We start from the raw sequence: 19,738 nt of genomic DNA on the forward strand, positions 1-19,738 counted from the left end.
CTTGTTGGATCAGACTGAAGGCCCAATGAGGCCAGCATCCTATTTTCACAGTGGCCAACTACATGCCACTGGGAAGCCTACAAGCAGGACTTAAGCTCAGCAGCACATTGTCCACATATGATTCCCAGCAACTTATATTGAGGCTTTGTTTGTTGTTGTTTAGTTGTTTAGTCGTGTCTGACTCTTTTTGACCCCATGGACCAGAGCACGCCAGCACTCCTGTCTTCCACTGGCTCCCGCAGTTTGGTCAAACTCATGCTGATAGCTTTGAGAACACTATCCAACCATCTCGTCCTCTGTCGTCCCCTTCTCCTTGTGCCCCCCATCTTTCCCAACATCAGGGTCTTTTCCAGGGAGTCTTCTCTTCTCATGAGGTGGCCAAAGTATTGGAGCCTCAGCTTCACGATCTGTCCTTCCAGTGAGCACTCAGGGCTGATTTCCTTCAGAATGGATAGGTTTGATCTTCTTGCAGTCCATGGGACTCTCAAGAGTCTCCTCCAGCACCATAATTCAAAAGCATCAATTCTTCGGCGGTCAGCCTTCTTTATGGTCCAGCTCTCACTTCCATACATCACTACTGGGAAAACCATAGCTTTAACTATACGGACCTTTGTTGGCAAGGTGATGTTTCTGCTTTTTAAGATGCTATCTAGGTTTGTCATTGCTTTTCTCCCAAGAAGCAGGCGTCTTTTAATTTCGTGGCTGCTGTCACCATCTGCAGTGATCATGGAGCACAAGAAAGTAAAATCTCTCACTGCCTCCATTTCTTCCCCTTCTATTTGCCAGGAGGTGTTGGAACCAGTGGCCATGATCTTCGTTTTTTTGATGTTGAGCTTCAGACCACATTTTGCGCTCTCCTCTTTCACCCTCAATAAAAGGTTCTTTAATTCCTCCTCACTTTCTGGTTTTAAATGATGTTATGCCAATTGATATTCATAGGGTGGATATTAAAATTTTTGTAAATGCATTTTACTCTTCTGGAAGCCACTCTCTGAGCACATTGGTCCCAAAAAGCAATTTATAAACATTTTAGTAAATAATAATAAAATATCATCCATTCAAACCTGGACTCCACATTTTAAATGCAGCTTGGTTCTGGTTAGAACCATTTCTCATGTTTAGGCGAACCTGAGGACATGGATAAGACCCTTATAGTGGCAAGGCACACTACACATTCACAAGAACCCTGTTCATATTGGCTGATGAAAGTGGTCAAAGGAGACCTGGGGTTTTAGATGTCAAAAATTATTTATGTCTTATTATACAAAAACCTCAGATAGTGGTGGGACACAAAGCAGGGCTTCTTCTACTGCTCTCAGTGGATAGGTAACTCTACAAAGGATGAAACAGGTACCGACAGAGAGAAGGTTATTGAGAAATTGGCCATTGAACTATTTCAAACATACCTGTTTGTTATCTTTTTCGAAGTTCTGCCAGTCTAGGTTGTATATAGATATGGCACTGGGGGTATACTTATGACCTTGGCTAAAAAGTCTACTACAAAAGATCAATAAAACCAATTATACTCCATTGATCCAGTTAGATCTTTCCATGACCTTTGTTAGCATTGACCATGAGATGCTGGTGATATGACTGAGACCTGTCAGACACTCTTGAGTGCTTTTGCTACTGTTTTCAAGAAAGCTAACAGATTACAGAAATGGCTCATCAACATGCCACAATCTTAATACCAAAAGACTGAATTGTGTCTCTTCTCCTGTACAAGGATAACAATGAGAGCAGCATTGGGCAAAACCAGTAGCACATTTGGGGCTAATTTTTGCATTATTTCCCATGCATCAGAACAAAATTTCAAAATAAATTTAGCATTATTTATGAATATTGCATTGGCACGGCCAAGATAAGGCCCTCACTAACATGGCTTATTCAAGACAGTTAGGATGTAAATAATTATTCTCTATGGCTCTGAAATTTCCAACCCATGGAGATCCAGTGAAGCATTGTAGCCAGACTTTTTTGGCATCCAATTTGGCACTTGCCCTGAAGCCTGGGTTAAGTCAATAACAAGTTAGGGGTCTTAGTATCATCTATATCTTAGTTATTTCAATCCGATTCTAATTTGATATTTGATATTTGTTATTAAGTCTATTGTTACATATCCTAGACCTTTGGAATGGTACCATGATGGCTATGTTCCAACTCCATTGTTGGAGGCACTGTGCTTCTAAACACCAGTTGCTGCAAACTACAGGAGATGCCTGCATGATTCCCACAGGCTGGCCACTGTCAGAACAGATTTCTGGACTAAAGAGGCTATTGGTCTGATTCATGAAGCTCTTCTTATGAATGGGGTTACAAGTTATAAATCTTGTTCATGAATAGGTATGCAACTAATCATATTGGTTTTTATTGGTTTTTAATTGCAGCACACCATCCTGATATTTTATTAGATGATATATAAATATTTTTATAAATAAATAAAAACCATTTGTGCCCTTTCCTTATTTATCAAAAATTGTTTATGAGAAAATACCTTGTCAAAAATACTTTTCATGTCATACCCAGACATACCAATGTATGCAGAAGGGCAAAAAAATTGATAGACTAGTCATTTTTCCCCTGAAATAAGTAGCTCACTATTGATTTGTATGGAGTATCAACCAATTATACAATATATAGGCATATTCAAAATCAGCATATTCAAAGTAAAACTCATTAGAACTCAAAAAATTGTGTATTTAATCTCCTCAATATGTAGATAACAGACACAAAAGCATGAACAGAATACACATTTGCAGTTATCATAAAAAATACATAAATGAGCAAATATTTGCAAAAGCAAAGTAACAGAAAACATGAAGCAGAAATATTTTCTGTGCTTCAGGTTCTAACTACATATCAGATATGAACACACTATAAGGGTTCTCTGCATAAAATGAAATTTTTCTTTGTGAGAAGAAAAACTAATAATAAAATTTATTGCCCTATTTAATGAGATTGTCTTGGTTCCGAATCATAGAATCATGGAATTGTAGAGCTGGGACCCCGAGGACCATCTAGTCCAACCCCTGGGCATGCAAGAATCCTGCCCACAGCTGAATAACCATCAAATCCATATATCAGAAATGATTTGCACAAATCCAACTGAAGCAAGGGGGGGGGACCTTTACCTAAATAAAGAGAATTGCATGAAAGCACATAGTAGACATTTTTCTAATCAATAAAACTAGCTATTTTAAAACTATTAGCATTTATTTACATCTTGTTGAGCCAGTTAACTGTCCATTTAATCTTCAGCAAGAATGCTGGGGAGGGAGACCATTTGTGGAAAATCTATAGTTACTTTTCCAATGAGAGCATTATGTGAAGATAGTGCAATAATGTGTTTACATGGGCATTAGAAAGACATACTTTCAGTGCAAGCAATACTGCTGTAATAAATTGGGGGGGGGGTGCTAGTACCACAGGTAGAACTGACTGCAGGAATCATAACATCTAGTGTTGGTGTGGACTAGTACCTTTCCAGGTTCAATAATTTTATCAACACAATATTTTATCCCAATAAGCCAAAACATTCTTTCTTCCTTGTTATTATTTTCTCAAATGAACTCCTGATAATGTCATATATTCAGATATCAAGAAAGAAAGATAGATAGAAAGAAAGAAAGATACCACATGAATTTCAAATCTAGAAAAGAAAATATTACGTGCATACACATATTGGGTCAGACCCAGTCAAGACAAATGGAAGGCCTCTTCGGTCCATGGAATAATTTTGATTCAATGAAGAAATCATGCTGGTGGAATGGGAGAGGATCAGATTTTTAGTGATTTCCCCTCTCTTATAGCCCTCTATGCCCTCCCAAAAATTGCTCCAGATTGGGTGATCCTCCAGTTTGCAGTGGAGGATAGTGGGGAAAATGGTATAAGCTGCATTCTGCTGCTAGGAGCATCCTGAGCAAAACTCCCCTAAGGGGAAGCTACTGGCATTGGAGGAAAGCTCTGAATCAAACCCATAGAAGTATATGCAACAGGCTTCTTAAGCAGAGGTCAATATATACCGGTATATGTCAGGATTCTCTGACCACTACAAATATATTGCTTCCAATTACTAATTTGCAGCTACAGAAAAACTGGAATGTATCTGTAGTTCATATCTAGCAGCTCTTAAACAAGACGCATTTATGAAGTCATCCATAGCACTGGCAATTGTTTCCTGGTTTTGGAAAAGATAGAAAAGATTGGACAGATTTTTTAAAAAATATATACACTGCACTTTATAGACTTACAGTAGTTACAAATTTATCTCAAACCATTGCCTAACTATGAATTGACATGATGCCTGAATTAACAGATTTTGGTTTTCAATCAATTGGCAATCCAGAAACCATGGTTTGAAGTGAGTTTGTCCTAACTATGATGCCTTAACTGGCAAATATAGTCAGCACCAGTGCCTTTGATGTACCATGAAGCTGCTGTGCTATGGAGACAGAAGGAAACCTAGGAAAATGAGAGGATGAGAAATGGAAGTAGAGAAGTAGATTTACTATTCAGATCAGTCTTCTCCACAAACTTAAGCAAGCTTGCACCTGAAATAGACTCAAAGAGAAGCTGCAAGTGACAATTTCTTCCCCACTAAAATTTGTTCAATAAGTAGTGTTCATACAAGAAAATAGGAGTGGGAGAAGAGGCAGCAAAATAAGTGCTCAAAATGGCCTTAAGATGACATGCACTGTGTCTGTTATCAAGAAGAACTTACCACTATTACTTTAAAGCAGAAGTTTCCATAAACATTAAAACAAGAAAATGTAAAAGCTACAGAACAGTTAACAATGATAATCATCAGCAGAAAACTTTTAACACACACATTTTAAATATGAAGATACAATAAAGTAGCTACTTGAAAAGCATTCTATATCTGTGGCTTTCTTGTCACATAATATTTCATTTTTTTACTAAAATGTGCACATGGTTTAAACATTATTCATTGTTATAACACATTACATTACGTCTTATGTTATATTCTGAAAGAATCAGTATTTGCCTTAGATCAGCAGGTTGAGGCTCTAACACAATAATAATTGATAAATGTTTCATTTGAAGTGTGAAATATATAAAATCTTAGTTCTTGCAAACGCTGCACACACAAAGCATCAAAAGTTCTTATTTTGAGAAACTGTATAAATTTTTCACAAAGGTTGACATTCACAAAGGTAGGAAGTAGGTATATTATAAAAGATGCTATGCTTCTGGTTTTACCAGCACTGTTTTTCAACTCTCTCATTCCAGCTATCAACCCATACCATCTCCTCATGAAATCAGCTCTGTTTCCAAGTACAGTGGTACCTTGGGTTAAGAACTTAATTCGTTCTGGAGGTCTGTTCTTAACCTGAGGTACCACTTTAGCTAATGGGGCCTCCTGCTGCCGCCGCCCGATTTCTGTTCTCATCCTGAAGCAAAGTTCTTAACCCGAGGTACTATTTCTGGGTTAGCAGAGTCTGTAACCTGAAGCATCTGTAACCTGAGGTACCACTGTATATGTGAAAATCTGCAATTTCAACTGTATTTATCTGGTAATACAATTACAATCATTCACTAACATAATAATACCTTTGTATGCAAAATGGAAAGCATTAATCAGAAACTACAAAGCTGTTTCACAAATGGCTAGTGATTGAGATAGAGAAGCATTGAAAGCTCAACCCTTCTAACCACTAGCTCTTTCCAACACATTTTATTTTAGTCAGAAATGATAGTACAAAATTTTCTAATTCATGCTGCTTGGATACCAGAAGTGCTTATTTGTATTAAATCACAAATATGAATCCAACAGATTATCTGTAGTTACTTTAATATTGGTTCACGCTTCTAATGTGCATTCACAGCTTTATCAGAGAAGGCATCCTTCCATGCACTTACCTCCTCTAAAGAACTGTAGACTTTAGGCACATGAGCAGACAGGGGCACATACAAATGCCAGTATTCTTAATCTGCACTACATTGCTTTCAAAGAAAATGCGCACCCCTATTCACATTCTTGGGACATAGGTGGTGCTGTGGTGTAACCCACTGAGCCTTGGGCTTGCTGATCGGAAGGTCGGCGGTTCGAATCCCCACGATGGGGTGAACCCCTGTTGTTTGGTCTCAGGTCCTGCCAACCTAGCAGTTCAAAAGCATGAAGTGCAAGTAGATAAATAGGTACCGCTCCGGAGGGAAGGTAAACGGCGTTTCCATGCGCTCCTCTGGTTTCGTCAGAAGTGGCTTAGTCATGCTGGCCACATGACTGGGGAAAACTGTCTGCGGACAAACATCGGCTCCCTTGGCCAGTAAAGCGAGATGAGTGGCGCAACCCCAGAGTTGTTCGGGACTGGACTTAACTGTCAGGGGTCCTTTACCTTTACCTTTTTATTCACATTCTGGCATCACTAGTCACACCCAACTAGAAATGGTCTGGGACATCAACGCTTAGTAGTGTATTTCTTATGAATATTAGTATTTCAGCCAGTAATTATGTCTGAGCAATGAAAACTTACAACCCAACATAGTTAGATCTTCTGAACATAGTGAAACATTTCAAAGGCTTGAATCTCAAGGCTACTTAGCATTTTAGGTTCCACAAACTGGAAGCTGTTTCCTACAGTTCCATATTTATTAACCTTCACTTGATCATCAGTCTAGTTGCAAACGTTTTAAATCTCTCTTTAAATACTAAGATTATGAGTCTGTACTTTTGCTTTATTAAAGATGAATTGCTTGTAAAAATTAAAGGAAACTTGATAGCAAAGGCACCAACTTTTCCCTCACAGAATTTCACTCTTTCAACTTACTACAGTGTGCTATGCTGAAAAGATGAGATTCTGACAAGGAAGGACTCCAACAAACACCTGTTTGTATCAGTTCATGAGAACATGTGCATCCAGGCATAGAACTCGACACAGCCTGTTCACGCCACTGTCAGACTAATGGGAGCTTCTTGAAAAGGTGCTACGTGTGCTGACATCACACCTGTAGCCTACTTACTGATCATGTACTGGTGTTGCCACGGACAGAACAAAGTATTCTGCAAATACTGGCAATTCCTTGGAACTAATTGAGACATTTGAAAAAGACTAAATAGTCAAAGCAGATCTATAGCTGGTTACTGTCTCTGTGACCCAACAACAGATACAAGCCCTTGAATCCTGTCCTGGAGTAGAAGGACCTTCTGTTGAGGGCAACAGAATCCCTATATGCTATGGGAAAAACACCTCCTACCTGCATTGGTGCTGGACTGAGTACCCAGGTGGGCAAACCTGTGTCAGAGTAACGTCTCCCAGGGCTTGGTCATAGACCCTGCTGATAGACATTTTATGTTGATAAATCAGTTTACAAATTTTTTATTAAGCCTAAACTTATGTATCACATGTTTGGAATTCTACCGCAAATCTCCATTTCCAGGACTTCAGACAGGGTTATCTCCCAGACCTACATGGAGATGCTGCAGATTGAACCAGAGACCTTTGCCATACAAAGGAGATGCTCTACAACTAAGCTACACCCCTTCCCTGATATAAAAACAACATTTTCTTCATCTTGTACAAGAGTGTTAGTAATAAATTGTTTGATGTTTACTTTGAAACTTGTGTTGTATCTGAATTTTTAGAGATATTATCTGCATGCCACCAATAACCAATCTACTCTAAAATAAATATAAAACCCAGTTTGATATGTGGCAGATATATACAATAAAAACAAAAAAATATATTTTCCCCAAATTGTGGGAGGAATCCAGTGTAATCTGGCACCTCTCAAGTGGGTGTCATTGCCATTCTAAGAGAACAAAGGAGAAGTTCCTGGTGAGCTCTGGCATCTCTTTTTTACACTGAGTGTAATGCTATGGCAATTGATCTGTCTGTGCAAGCATTTCAGCTTCCCAGATAGAATGAAATCCCCTGCCCTGGGGGTTCTCCCAGCTCCCCCCACCATGAGCCAATGGGGAAAGGAGAGAAGGCTCAGTCCCACTGTGCTGACGGAAGTCCTTGTATGAGCTTCTGCTACATGGGCGAGGTATAGATTGTTGTTGTTGTTAATTGAATCTGCCCCTCTTTATTTCTACAATTAAGATACCACTTAACACCACAGTTTCTTAGCACTGCTTAGAGAGTTTCTAAAGTAGATCCAAAAAGTTAGAAGGCATCAGAACAAATCACATATTTTCACATCTGAACAGAGATAAAGAGCCAGATATGTTGGAAGGAAGTTTTAACAAGTTGCTTTATTAATTCATAGAATCACAGAATCGTTAGAAGGGAACCTTAGGGTCATCTAGTCCAACCCCCTGCAATGCAGGAATCTCAACTAGATCTTATATGGCAGGTGGCCATCCAATCTGTTAAAACCTCCAAGTTTCCACCACCAAGTCCACCACCACTTTTGGGAGCCTGTTCAACATTTTAAATCATGGTTGAGTAATAATAAGAAATAAATCTTAATTTTTAAATGACAAGCTTTTTAGACTTCAAATGTAAAATGTGAAATATAGCAATAAGATTAGAAAACTGAATGGATTATAAGGTAAGAAAGAAGAACAAAAGAGGAGCCATTCAAAAATAGCTTTTATTCAGCTGTTCAGCAGAGCAGAGATGGGTAACCTGCAGCCCTCCAGGTGTAGTTGGGCTCCAACTCTCATCAGCTCTGTAGGCAGCATGGCCAATTGTCAGAGGAAATGCAAGCTGTGATTCAGCAGCATCTGGAGGTCCACAGGTTACCCACCCCTGCTGCAGTGTGTAATAAAAGAGAGGTGTGCCATCACAGAGAACTCAAACAATGCTTTCTCCTTGAGGTTGTTTTTTTTCCAGCTGAAAGTTTTCAATACACAGGGAATTTTGCATGGAATTTTGCAAATTTAATAAATTACACAGAATCCTAGAAAACACAGTTATCAAAAATAGAGCTCTAACTGTTACAGTTGTTGAGAGATGTTTGAAAATGTTGCGAGAGCATCTATACAAGTTCCAGTATTCAGAGAGCAGTGCTTCAATGTCTTGCATGACTACGTGTTCAAGGCTCATGGCCTCCAGTCATTATTCAGCACTTTCCAATAATCCCCACCTTGCCACTGTACTGATCTTTGCCAGGGCAAAAAGAAAAAATTAAAAATCTGTGAAAACTGGAATGCTGAATTTATCACATATATTTAAATACTGAATCTATAATTTTCAAAAACCTTTTGATTAAGTCTGTCACAAAGGACTCCTGAGTAAACTTAGCATTCATGTCATCAGAGGAGATGTCCGCTTATGAATTGGTAATTGGTTAAGGAATGGGAAGCAGATAATAGGAGTAACTAGACAGTTCTCTGGAGCGATGAACGAAGTAGAGTCCCCAAAGGATCAGTATTGGCACCTGTGCTTTTTAACTTGTTCATAAATGATCTATAGTTAGGGCAGAGCAATAAGATAGCCAAGTTTGCCAGTAACAAATTGGTCAAAGTGGTTAAAACAAAAAGGGACTCTAAAAGGATATCTCAAACTGAGAGAATGGGTAGTGAAATGGCAAATGCAATTCAATGCAAGCAAGTGTAAATTGATGTACATTGGGGCAAACAAAAATCCTGATTTCATATACAGTGGTACCTCGGGTTACAGACACTTCAGGTTACATACGCTTCAGGTTACAGACTCCGCTAACCCAGAAATAGTACCTCAGGTTAAGAACTTTGCTTCAGGATGAGAATAGAAATCGTGCGGCGGCAGCGGGAGGCCCCATTAGCTAAAGTGGTACTTCAGGTTAAGAACAGTTTCAGGTTAAGAACAGACCTCCAGAACGAATTAAGTTCTTAACCCGAGGTACCACTGTACTGTATATACTAATGGTGTCTGAAATGGTGATGACTGCTCAGGAATGTGACCCCTTTTTCTTTTTTGTGAACAAACCTCTCCGTTCATCCTTCTCCTGATCATTTATGCACAAGTTAAGACGTCGGCCCAATCACATCCTTAAGGACCTTGCTTTTTCCTCCATTATTTGAATTGCCCATTTATTCCTATTCCTATTCTGCTTCTTGTTCTTTAACAACTTACTGGCCCATAAGAGGACACATCCTACTACCCCATGACTATCAAGTTTGCTAAGGAGCCTTTGGTGAGGGACTTTTCAAAAGGTCAACAAAGTGTGTCATTATTCCCAACTATTTTATCACAGCAAACCTCTCAATGTCAAGAAGCAAACTGTTCATTCTCTCTACCAATAAATAGCTGCAACCAGGAAGGTGGAATGGGAGAACAGAGAGAGCCTGAGTTCATGGTAAGGGATATAGCGAGGGGGGAAACCTTTAAAACCTAAAACTTCTTCACTGACTTTCATACAAAAAGGTGACAGTGAGTCTCATGTGATATAGGTGGGCAAACTATAAAGGGGGGAAAGGAGTGCCTTAAAGTCCAGCTAAAAAAATACAGAGAAAATTGTACAAAGTTCAAGGAGATCATTTGTTTCCTACCAGCTATTCACTCCTCTGTCAGGATTCTGGTCCCACAATTTGGGAGCCAGCTGAAAAAGGATAGCAGTGGCATGCCAGTATTTTTTATTATTCTGACTAAACTTCAGAAAGAACTTTCTGATGGGAAGAGCTATTCAACAGTGGAACAGACTCTCTACTTCACTGAAGGTTTTGAAGCAGAGGCTGGATGGCCTTCAGTTATGGATGCTTTAGTTGGGATTCATGCATTGCAGGACTAGATGATCCCCAGGGTCCCTTCCAACTCTACAGTGCTATGATTCTAAGTATACAGTGTCTACCATATCATCCCTATCCACATATTTATTGACGTTTCTCAGCAAACTCTAAAACATAGGTGAGGAACCTCAGACCCAGGAGATGAATACAGCCCTCCAGGACACCACCTGACCCTCAGAACTCTCCCACAGAAACATACCCTCTCTCCCTAGGCCAAACGCCTCACTATCCCTGTTTCACACTCTGGATGCTTTGCCGTTTGGAACGTGTTTCTGAACTATGATAATGCCTCTTGCTTCTCTGGATACAGAGGGGTGGTGTGCAAGTGTGTGTAGAAACTAAACTACTGTACAAAGGTTACATTTACATTTGCTGCTCTGCACACTTTTGCCTCTGGCTCTGCCCACCACCAGTATGTAGACTTTGGTATTTTGCCCAGAAGGAAATGCAGTCACTGAGCTGAAGAAGCTTCCCCACCCCTGTTCTAAAAAGTTGGTAAGACAGGATATACCTTTGTACAAACCATGCCGATTCTTGCTGAACTACAACTCCCATCATCCCTGTGGCTTAATGTGACATGCAAACCAGGTCTTTGAATTGCATCTTGAAAATGACAGTCTACTTCGCCAGACCTTTATTAGGCATATTAGGCATTACAAGTATAGGCGATCATAAAACATCCATATATAAAATTGTGAAATAAATACAAATAAACAGCCATGTAAAATATGTAATGACTATGATTTTCATTGGGAAACTGATAGTCACTGTCGCTTACTTCAGATGCAACGTGTTATCTAAATTTTGTATTATTGATTCATAACTGGGCAACCGCTTTCCTGATTACTCAGTTGGGCAGTCACATTTCAAAGACTGCCCCATATAGATCACACTGCAGTAGTCTAAACAAGAAATTAGTATGTATTCTTTCAAACTCTTTATTCTCCTGGAAAGGGTATAACTAGCAAACCAGCTGAAGTTTGTAAAAGTAACTCTTTACCACAGCTGGCCTTCCAGAAATAAAGCTAGATTTAAAATTATTTGATGTATTTTCGTTATTTCTGTAATTGGTTCTGCATGTGACACATAGTCCATTAAAAATGTTCTGCCATGTTTACTTTGTCTGGCAGGTTTTTTTAAAAAAAAAACCTAGAAATTGTTCAATCTAAGTGCAATCTGAAAAAAATAGAAGTATATATCATGTAAAGCCTTTACATTTGGTGGTAACTCGTATTATTTACCAATACCACCCATCCTCCCTTTAGTCCATCCAGATCAAACTCTTCAATTTACCATGTTCCTTCCTGCACAACAACAGACCATATGTATGTAATATCTGAATGGAATATGCTAAGGAGGTGGGGAAATGGCAGCCAGTTTTTAAAAATTGTCCATATTCTTGGTATTCCTTCAACACCCCAGATTCCTTCAACACCCCCAAAATTCCACTTACACTGCATTCTAAAACAGCTTCCATTGTTTTGGGCATCAATGTATTCTTAAAATGTCCCCAGACTATCTTCTTTTACAGCTCCTGGGAATATGATCACGTCTTTTAAGTAGTACATACTGAACAGGTGCACAAAGCCATTGTAATTCTGCACCACCTATACTGTTCAAAGTGAATGCAGTTTTCTTGTGGTGACATTCCAACCACAATAAACTAAGAGCTCAGGCAAGAATTATTTCCTACAAGTAATATTGTAAGACAACTTTTCTAGTATTTTAGTCATGCAAAAATCTATCTTTCTACTCTCTTGCAATATATATAAATTTATTACTTTTATTTATTACTCATCCTTCATTCCAAAATGGGTCACAATAATTTAAGATACAACAGTAAAACCTGTTTAAAACACATTACAATCACAAGAACAGGGTGGATCCTAAAATATCAGATGTCAGTGTTCATCAAAGGTTATGAACCAAAAGAATTCCACAGATCCATTCCTGTATAGTATCAGATTAGGCATTACTTATTACTGATCTATAGCAACATTCCTTTTATTCAAATACAGCAGTAGCAATGGAATAATCAAAAGGCACAAATAAGAAAAATCTATCTTGCAAAATGTTGCCCCATGTTAAGACAACAGCCTCCCCTTTTGCAACAGAAATATTAAGAACATTAAAGAAGACTATAATCCAAAACAGACTTCTGTTCAAATTAAATAATTTTTAATTCACCACCAGTGTTTTATAAATTATGTTCTCTCTGTTTTTTGCAGTGCTGTTTGTATTTTCAATATGTAACATGTGATATATAAGCTGACCCATTCCATGCTTCAACAGATCTGTGACCATTAATTTGATCTAAACTTCTTTTTTGCAGAAAAACGTGACAATCTTTCACATACTGAACACTGCTAGCCTGCCTTATAAACAACCTCATTGCTACACTTCAATTCAGCAGCAGGCAACAGGTTCCAGCCAGTGTGTTAGTAACACATTCAGCCAAGTTTGGCTGACATTCAGTCAACCGTTCACTACGGCACGAAATCCCGAAGCAATATAAACAAGCTACAAAGGTAAAAGCCTGTTGCTCTTGCCAGACAACGGAAGTGTCAAGAGAACACCAAAGTACGGCAATATAAAGCACTATTATAACCAGTGATTTTAAAAAAACAAAACACAGCAGAGAGTATCAGAATTCATGCTCTCTCTCACACACACGAGACAAACGTCTCCTTTACTTCATTTATACGGGACCCAAAATAAGGTGATGTTAATTCCAGGGGGAGGGGGAAAGCAAAGTGGGGGGGGGGACAAGAATATATCCCATTTTCTGATACGGAAGATTAATTCTTTTTCTCTCTCACACACACACACCCCGGGTTAAGTAAGCGAGTATATCTCGAGAGTGGGAAATACTCACTCAATGAAGTAACTGGCTCCTTCTTCCGAGAATCCCTCCTCCCATCCACGGGGAAGATCTAAAAAAAAGAACAAAAGCAGGAGGGGGGAGAAAGAGAGAGAGAGAAAGTGGCAGTGAGAGAAAGACGAGGGAAGCGAGATCTCAGTGCCCTGGAGATAGGCGAGCGTAAATCCCAGTCACACAAAGGTCGTTATCCTCCCCCCCCCTCCGCCACCCCCCCGTGAGAGAGAGAGAGAAAGGCAAACACGAGCGCGGGGCGAAGGGGGGGGAGCAGAAAAGTCCCATTCAGCCTCCCTTTCCCGCCCCGCTTCTTTCCCGCCCCCCCCCCACCACAAGTGCCCTAGCGGGAAAGTGTAGTTGGGGAGGGCGAGGGGGAGTTTAGGGCACCCACCTGAGCGGATCATGTGGCCTGAGTTGACGGGCTCCCCGGTGCGAGGATGCAGCCAAGTAGTTGAGCGGGTCAGGTCGCTAAGGAGGGAGAAGCGGCAAACATGCACCTGTTAGTACTAGAGCCCGTCGTGAAGGGGGGGGGAGAGGAAAGAAAGGAGCGGAATAAGCGGCAGCGCTACCGGCCCCCGCCCTCACCAACGCACCGCCACCCCCTTTTCCCGCCGCCCGGCGCCTTACTCGATGAAGAAGACGCGGCCGTCTCCACAGACGCCATAGGACCAGTGCTCAGGTAGAGTGTCCCGCCCCACCGCCTCGGCCGCCGCCGCCGCCATGTTCGCCGCGCGCACAGCCAGCCCGCCTGCCGGAGGGGGGCGGAGGGGGTGCAAGGGAGCGGGAGGGCAAGGCAAGGCGAGGCAGGCAGGCAGGCGCCCGCCGCAAGTGCCCGGCTCTGCTCAGCAGCGCCACCGGCCGGCAGCGGAGAGCGGGAGGCGCGCGGGCAGGCGCGCAACGCACAACGCGGCGCAACGCAACACAAGGTGGCTCGCCTCCCCCGTCTGGGTGGGGAAGAGCGCTCTGTGTGTATGTGTGTGTCCCCCACCCTTTCACTTAAGCTCAGCAGGCAGATTGGGCAGACGGCTCGTTGCCCCGTGTTTGGAAACAGGAGGAGAGGAAAAGAGGGAACTCTTCATTTCGAACAAGCCTGTGGTTTTGTATCCCATAATAGCAGTCCGGGCAACAGGTTGTGTGAGCCCAGCTAAAGTCCGCTGTTCCTTGTTTAGGACTTAATAGGTGCCACCCTTAAACAGCTACGCTTAGGGCTGTAGGTGAATAAATAGAAATGAAGAATATGCTACCTGAACTTCCCAGTCGCACTTCCAATTTCAGACAATCAGAGCTCCAGAGATACAGATATTAACTCCTTGTTGTGAAGGCGTCTGAATGCTCCAACTGTTGAAATAACGTCGCATTTTTCACAACACATGAGCAAGGCTACTTCTTTTCCCGCCAATTTGTGAACTTTTTTCCTGACTTAAGATCTGGATCTTTTCCACTTCCTAAACACAAACTTTTCCTGAATTATTTATTAATTAATGTGTAAATATAATAAAAGTCACACACACGTCTCTAAATGAAACCCTCCTACTGTATCTAACTGTGGTGGCTCAGCTAAGTGTTTTAACTGCATAGGCAAGAACACATAGGATACTTTTCAGTGTCTGCACTGTTAGGCTTTGTGGGATACTTTGCCACCCTTGACACATGGCAGAAATTAAGCTGCCCTCTATAGATCATCCACACCATACATTAAAAGCAATCTTACATCACTTTCCCCCAAAGAATCCTGGGAACTGTACTTTGTTAATGGTGCTGCCACCAAAACTAGCTTCTTCTCACAGCTCTTTGTCCACCACACCAGAACTACCACCATATGCAACTATCATGAGGATAAATTTGGGGCCCAGTTTATCTAGTAATTAATACAACAGGCTATTGTAACGGCAATTTAACACGTGAAGAAGTTTCAAAGACACTTGCTTTTTCTACATTCCATGTTTTTAACCAATCAATGATAAATAAAGTTTGACATGTGAGAATGCTGCCTATACATGAATAGAATTTCTGTGGTGATATTCAGTGGTAAGTTATATTGAGAGCAGACCCATTAAAATCAATGAACTTCAGTACTGAACTCCATTAATTTCAGTGGGTATGACTTAGTTGGATATCACCCATAGGCCAAATTTCAAGTTGAATTTCCTTCCAAAAATATGAATATGCAACTCATGTTACCCTACAAATTGATTTGTATGGAAACAATGGATCCTCATTTTAATACAATTTGTACTCTTTTGTATCATCAGTGGAAATAAAAGGACAGTTCATTAATTGAAACAGAATTTGGGCTCCTCCAGACAACCCATTTTATCAAGCATTTATCCTAATTTGCTTGCACAAAGCATACTTGGATGTTATGCAATGTGTGGTATATATTGAGCATTTATTCTGATTTATTGCAGAGAGGTTATACAACAATGAGCATTCATTCTGATATCTTGTGCAGAAGTTTTATGTATTCCCATTAATCAATCATTTATCACACACTTTTTGGTGCATTTCCCCATCACTTTCCTAAACAAAAAATGTCAATGTTTAAAACCTTGATTTGTTGCAGTAAAGCATTCAATTCACTTTTATTGTGCAAACTAAATTTCTGGTGTGCAGCTGAATCCTGCTTGTAGAATACTGGCAGTCTGGTAGCAAACTTTGTTTCGCTTGTTCTGTTTTCCTTTGAATGCTGTCAGACATAAACTCCTAACAAACATACAAGAGGATACATGTCTCTTCGCTCTATGTAATTTGACCCAGCTCTGCACATGGTCTACCCAGGATACAGTGCCTTATTCCTTCCTTTCTATAAAATTGTTTCTCTTCTATTCCTGCTGAAAAATGCAATCTACAGAGAAACCAGCAGGGCATGGAAGAAGACAAAATCAGAGTTGTTGGAGTGGATCAGCAAGCAAAGTGAAGATAACTTTGTTCCTTTCATTGCTGCACAGGCTAAATCACACATCAGTGGAGATTGTCAGCTGTGGGGATTGTAATATTTTCTGCAGCCCTGAACTACATTAAAGAACCAATCAGAGATGTGTTCATAATTGTTTGATGTTTTGAGATTGGCAATTACTGTAGGGGAAATTCTAAATATAAGACTTGTTGCATTTTTAGCTAATACTATTTTGGTAGACATGTAACAATGCAGTGTGTACCTACCTAAAATAAATAGTGCATCTCAATCCACAGCATATTTCTAGTTACTGAAATTCTATTTTATGGCAATAGAACAGTGATATTGTAGAAAGTAGCAGGGCAAATCTCTACTTTTTCCAGCAATTGTGTTCCTGTTTGTTATTGTCAAAAGAAAACTCCTCAATATTTCTTCCTTTTTAACAAAATGAAAAGAAATACAAAGCTGTTCCTGAAGGTTAATCTGTACAGCCTGCATAGAAACAGAGAAACACTGTACACAACCTCCAAGTGTATTTTTTGCAAAATACAGGCCCTCCATCTGTGTGTATAAAATCATGACTGTCATTTCAATACTTCAAAGATTAAGGAAATTCCTTTAAATATGGAAGCTCTCTGTAGACATATCCTAAGTCACTTGTCCAACCTGTGCAAAGCTTTTATTGCTTCAGTCTGTACCGGCTCTCATTTACTTCAATATTGCCTATACAGTATGTGTTGGTGCTCAAAAATGAACCGTTCCAATTATTTCAGCTTCTACAATTAATTCTTAGCTTAGAGTACCAGCAGTATACAACCAAGTTCAGATGATGGCTGTTCTTCTCCTTACTATAAATTTAAAATATGCAGAAATTATATTGTTGTCTTTGGAGTAACTTCAAGTCTAAAACCTTGACCTTATATTGTTTCATGAGCATACCCTGAATTCATAATGTCGCAACTGGCTCAGGCCTTAGCCTTTAAATCTCCTAATTAAAACAATGACACCCTGTAGTATTTTCTTCACCTTCCCTACAATTGACCAATTCACTTTCTGCTTCCATTGCTCTTCCCTTGGCGTAGCCAAGGAGGGACATGGAAGGGCAGCTGCCCCCCCCCATCAATAAAAAAATGCATAGCTAACTGAGGTTCTGCTCCCCCCAAAACAAAAGGCCTGCCCCCATAACAAAAATCCTAGCCATGCCCATGCTCCCCTCCCTACTTTCCCCCACTACTTATCACTGACTCACATGTTGAGGCCCTTTTCACTCCTGTAGTTCTCCTAGTTCTAGGGGCTTGTATGTCCTCTGGATTTACTTATGCATGCGGATACAAACATCAGGTCTTCTTGTGGATCTCCCTTAAGGGTTTTTGTCATTGTTGTTGGAATATATCTTCAGAAGTGCAAAAGAAATGGATTTTTAAAGTTATAATACAGTTCAGGATCTGGTGTGTAAGCAATTCCGAACTTTCAAAAACAAAAAACAACACACTGAATGCTACTCATCCTGCCACAGATAATTACTTGCCAATATTGATTCTGGAACCTTAACACGTCCATTAAAATGCTGTTTGCACCCGCACAGAGGTAATAGCTTCTTATATTGGTATTGACATTTTGAATCAGTAGTGTTTTTTAACCTCAGGTGGTAACTTTAAGAAAGAGAAGACTGTAATGATATATTATTCAGTTACATAACCTTCAAGGTTTAATCTCTAGTCCTTTCCTATTAATTTATTTACAGTTTTCTCTCTGTAAACAGCATATTTAGAATATTTGTCTAGAGAACAGATAATGAAATTGTAGTCCATTGATCATATGGAATCATTGTGAAAACTAGCAGTAATGAAACTGTTCAATGTAGTACAAGAATGAGGAATTTTGAGGTGGTAGTAGTGAAATGAGTAGTATGGAAGTGAGAGCGGGACCATAAAGAAGGCTGATCACCGAAGAATTGATGCTTTTGAATTATGGTGCTGGAGGAGACTCTTGAGAGTCCCATGGACTGCAAGAAGATCAAACCTATCCATTCTGAAGGAAATCAGCCCTGAGTGCTCACTGGAAGGACAGATGCTGAAGCTGAGGCTCCAATACTTTGGCCACCTCATGAGAAGAGAAGACTCCCTGGAAAAGACCCTGATGTTGGGAAAGATGGAGGGCACAAGGAGAAGGGGACGACAGAGGACGAGATGGTTGGATAGTGTTCTCAAAGCTATCAGCATGAGTTTGACTAAACTGTAGGAGGCAGTGGAACACAGAAGTGCCTGGCGTGCTCTGGTCCATGGGGTCACGAAGAGTCGGACACGACTAAACGACTAAACAACAACAAGTAGTGAAATTGTAGAATGTAGTGCTGTACCGTATAAGCTATCTTTAGTGGCCTCTGTAGTGTCTCCCTATTGTTCCACAGGGATAATACAAGACAATATTTCTGTCCTATAGAACACTTCCTAGTTATAAATATTAACAGCTCCAAACATGAACAGAAAAATGCCTAATGAAGTATTCTCAGTGGCTGCCCTACAAATGTAGAATGTCTTCCGAAGTATATGTTGAGCAGTTCCCCTTCTCTCTGTCGCCTAATAACATTTCTCCGTCTTCTCCACCCAGAGGATCTATCACTTGCTTGTTCTTCCTCTTGCTTCGAACATAGCTGAAGAAACCATTTTAAAATTAATTTTATCCTCTCTTGCAGAGCTCATTCTGTTATATATTTTTAATTATAGGCAACCATAAGGATGGCTTTTCAGCAGTAATGTATTTTCATCACATTTTGGATTGTGTTTTATAATCATGTAATGTGCTCCATCCTGGGATCCATTGTGTGCAAGGGTGGGTTGGAAATATCCTTAATATATAAAAATAAATATTCTTTTTAATACCAATTCAAAAAATTTCCTTGCTTGTGCTTGTATAGCCAACACTGCACACAAGAGAGAACACTCAGCAGACTCAGAGTAACCCAAGGATTGCAGAAGTTATTTTTAAAAAAAAACTTTAAGAGGACATAAGCGGAAAAGAGCCCAATGAAAACCAAGAATTTTGAGAAACTGAGTGAAAAACAAAAAAGTGGGCAGGAGGGGGAGATGGAGTGGAGTGGCTGGAAAGGGAGGAAACAACACAGAGACATAAAAAGGGATAGAAAGAAACATCTCATCATCTGGATAGATCATTTCCTACTCCACACTGTTTTAAAACGTCCCCAAGGTTAGAAAAGAGAGCAGCCCAGAGACATCAATGTGGCTGGGAGAAAAACCAAAATGTGGGAAGAGGCAATGGCAAACACTCAAAC

General features: G+C 40.1%; 1 protein-coding gene and 1 long non-coding RNA gene across 15 annotated transcripts in view; one reads left to right on the plus strand and one right to left on the minus strand.

Moving 5' to 3' along the window:
- PLEKHA7 (pleckstrin homology domain containing A7) overlaps window positions 1–14,350 on the minus strand; it is a 158,572-nt gene extending 144,222 nt beyond the window's left edge. For 3 of the 14 annotated variants that reach the window (XM_053392551.1, XM_053392575.1, XM_053392607.1), the window contains exons 1-3: window positions 14,178–14,345; window positions 13,942–14,018; window positions 13,551–13,608 (exon numbers count right to left, since the gene is read on the minus strand). In XM_053392551.1, coding sequence (XP_053248526.1) covers window positions 13,551–13,608; window positions 13,942–14,018; window positions 14,178–14,272 — 230 coding nt within the window. In that variant the 5' untranslated portion in view covers window positions 14,273–14,345. Of the gene's footprint in view, window positions 1–13,550; window positions 13,609–13,941; window positions 14,019–14,177 lie in introns of all 14 variants that reach the window. The other 11 variants (XR_008331093.1, XM_053392533.1, XM_053392525.1 and 8 more) reach the window with 8 other exon arrangements.
- Window positions 14,126–17,069, plus strand: LOC128415867 (uncharacterized). The gene is made up of 2 exons (XR_008331094.1): window positions 14,126–14,229; window positions 16,402–17,069. It is a non-coding gene; the product is annotated as an uncharacterized LOC128415867 (long non-coding RNA).
- The last annotated feature ends 2,669 nt before the right edge of the window (window positions 17,070–19,738 follow it).

This window comes from Podarcis raffonei, chromosome 1 (genome assembly GCF_027172205.1).
Source record: "Podarcis raffonei isolate rPodRaf1 chromosome 1, rPodRaf1.pri, whole genome shotgun sequence".
NCBI classification, from domain to species: domain Eukaryota; kingdom Metazoa; phylum Chordata; class Lepidosauria; order Squamata; family Lacertidae; genus Podarcis; species Podarcis raffonei.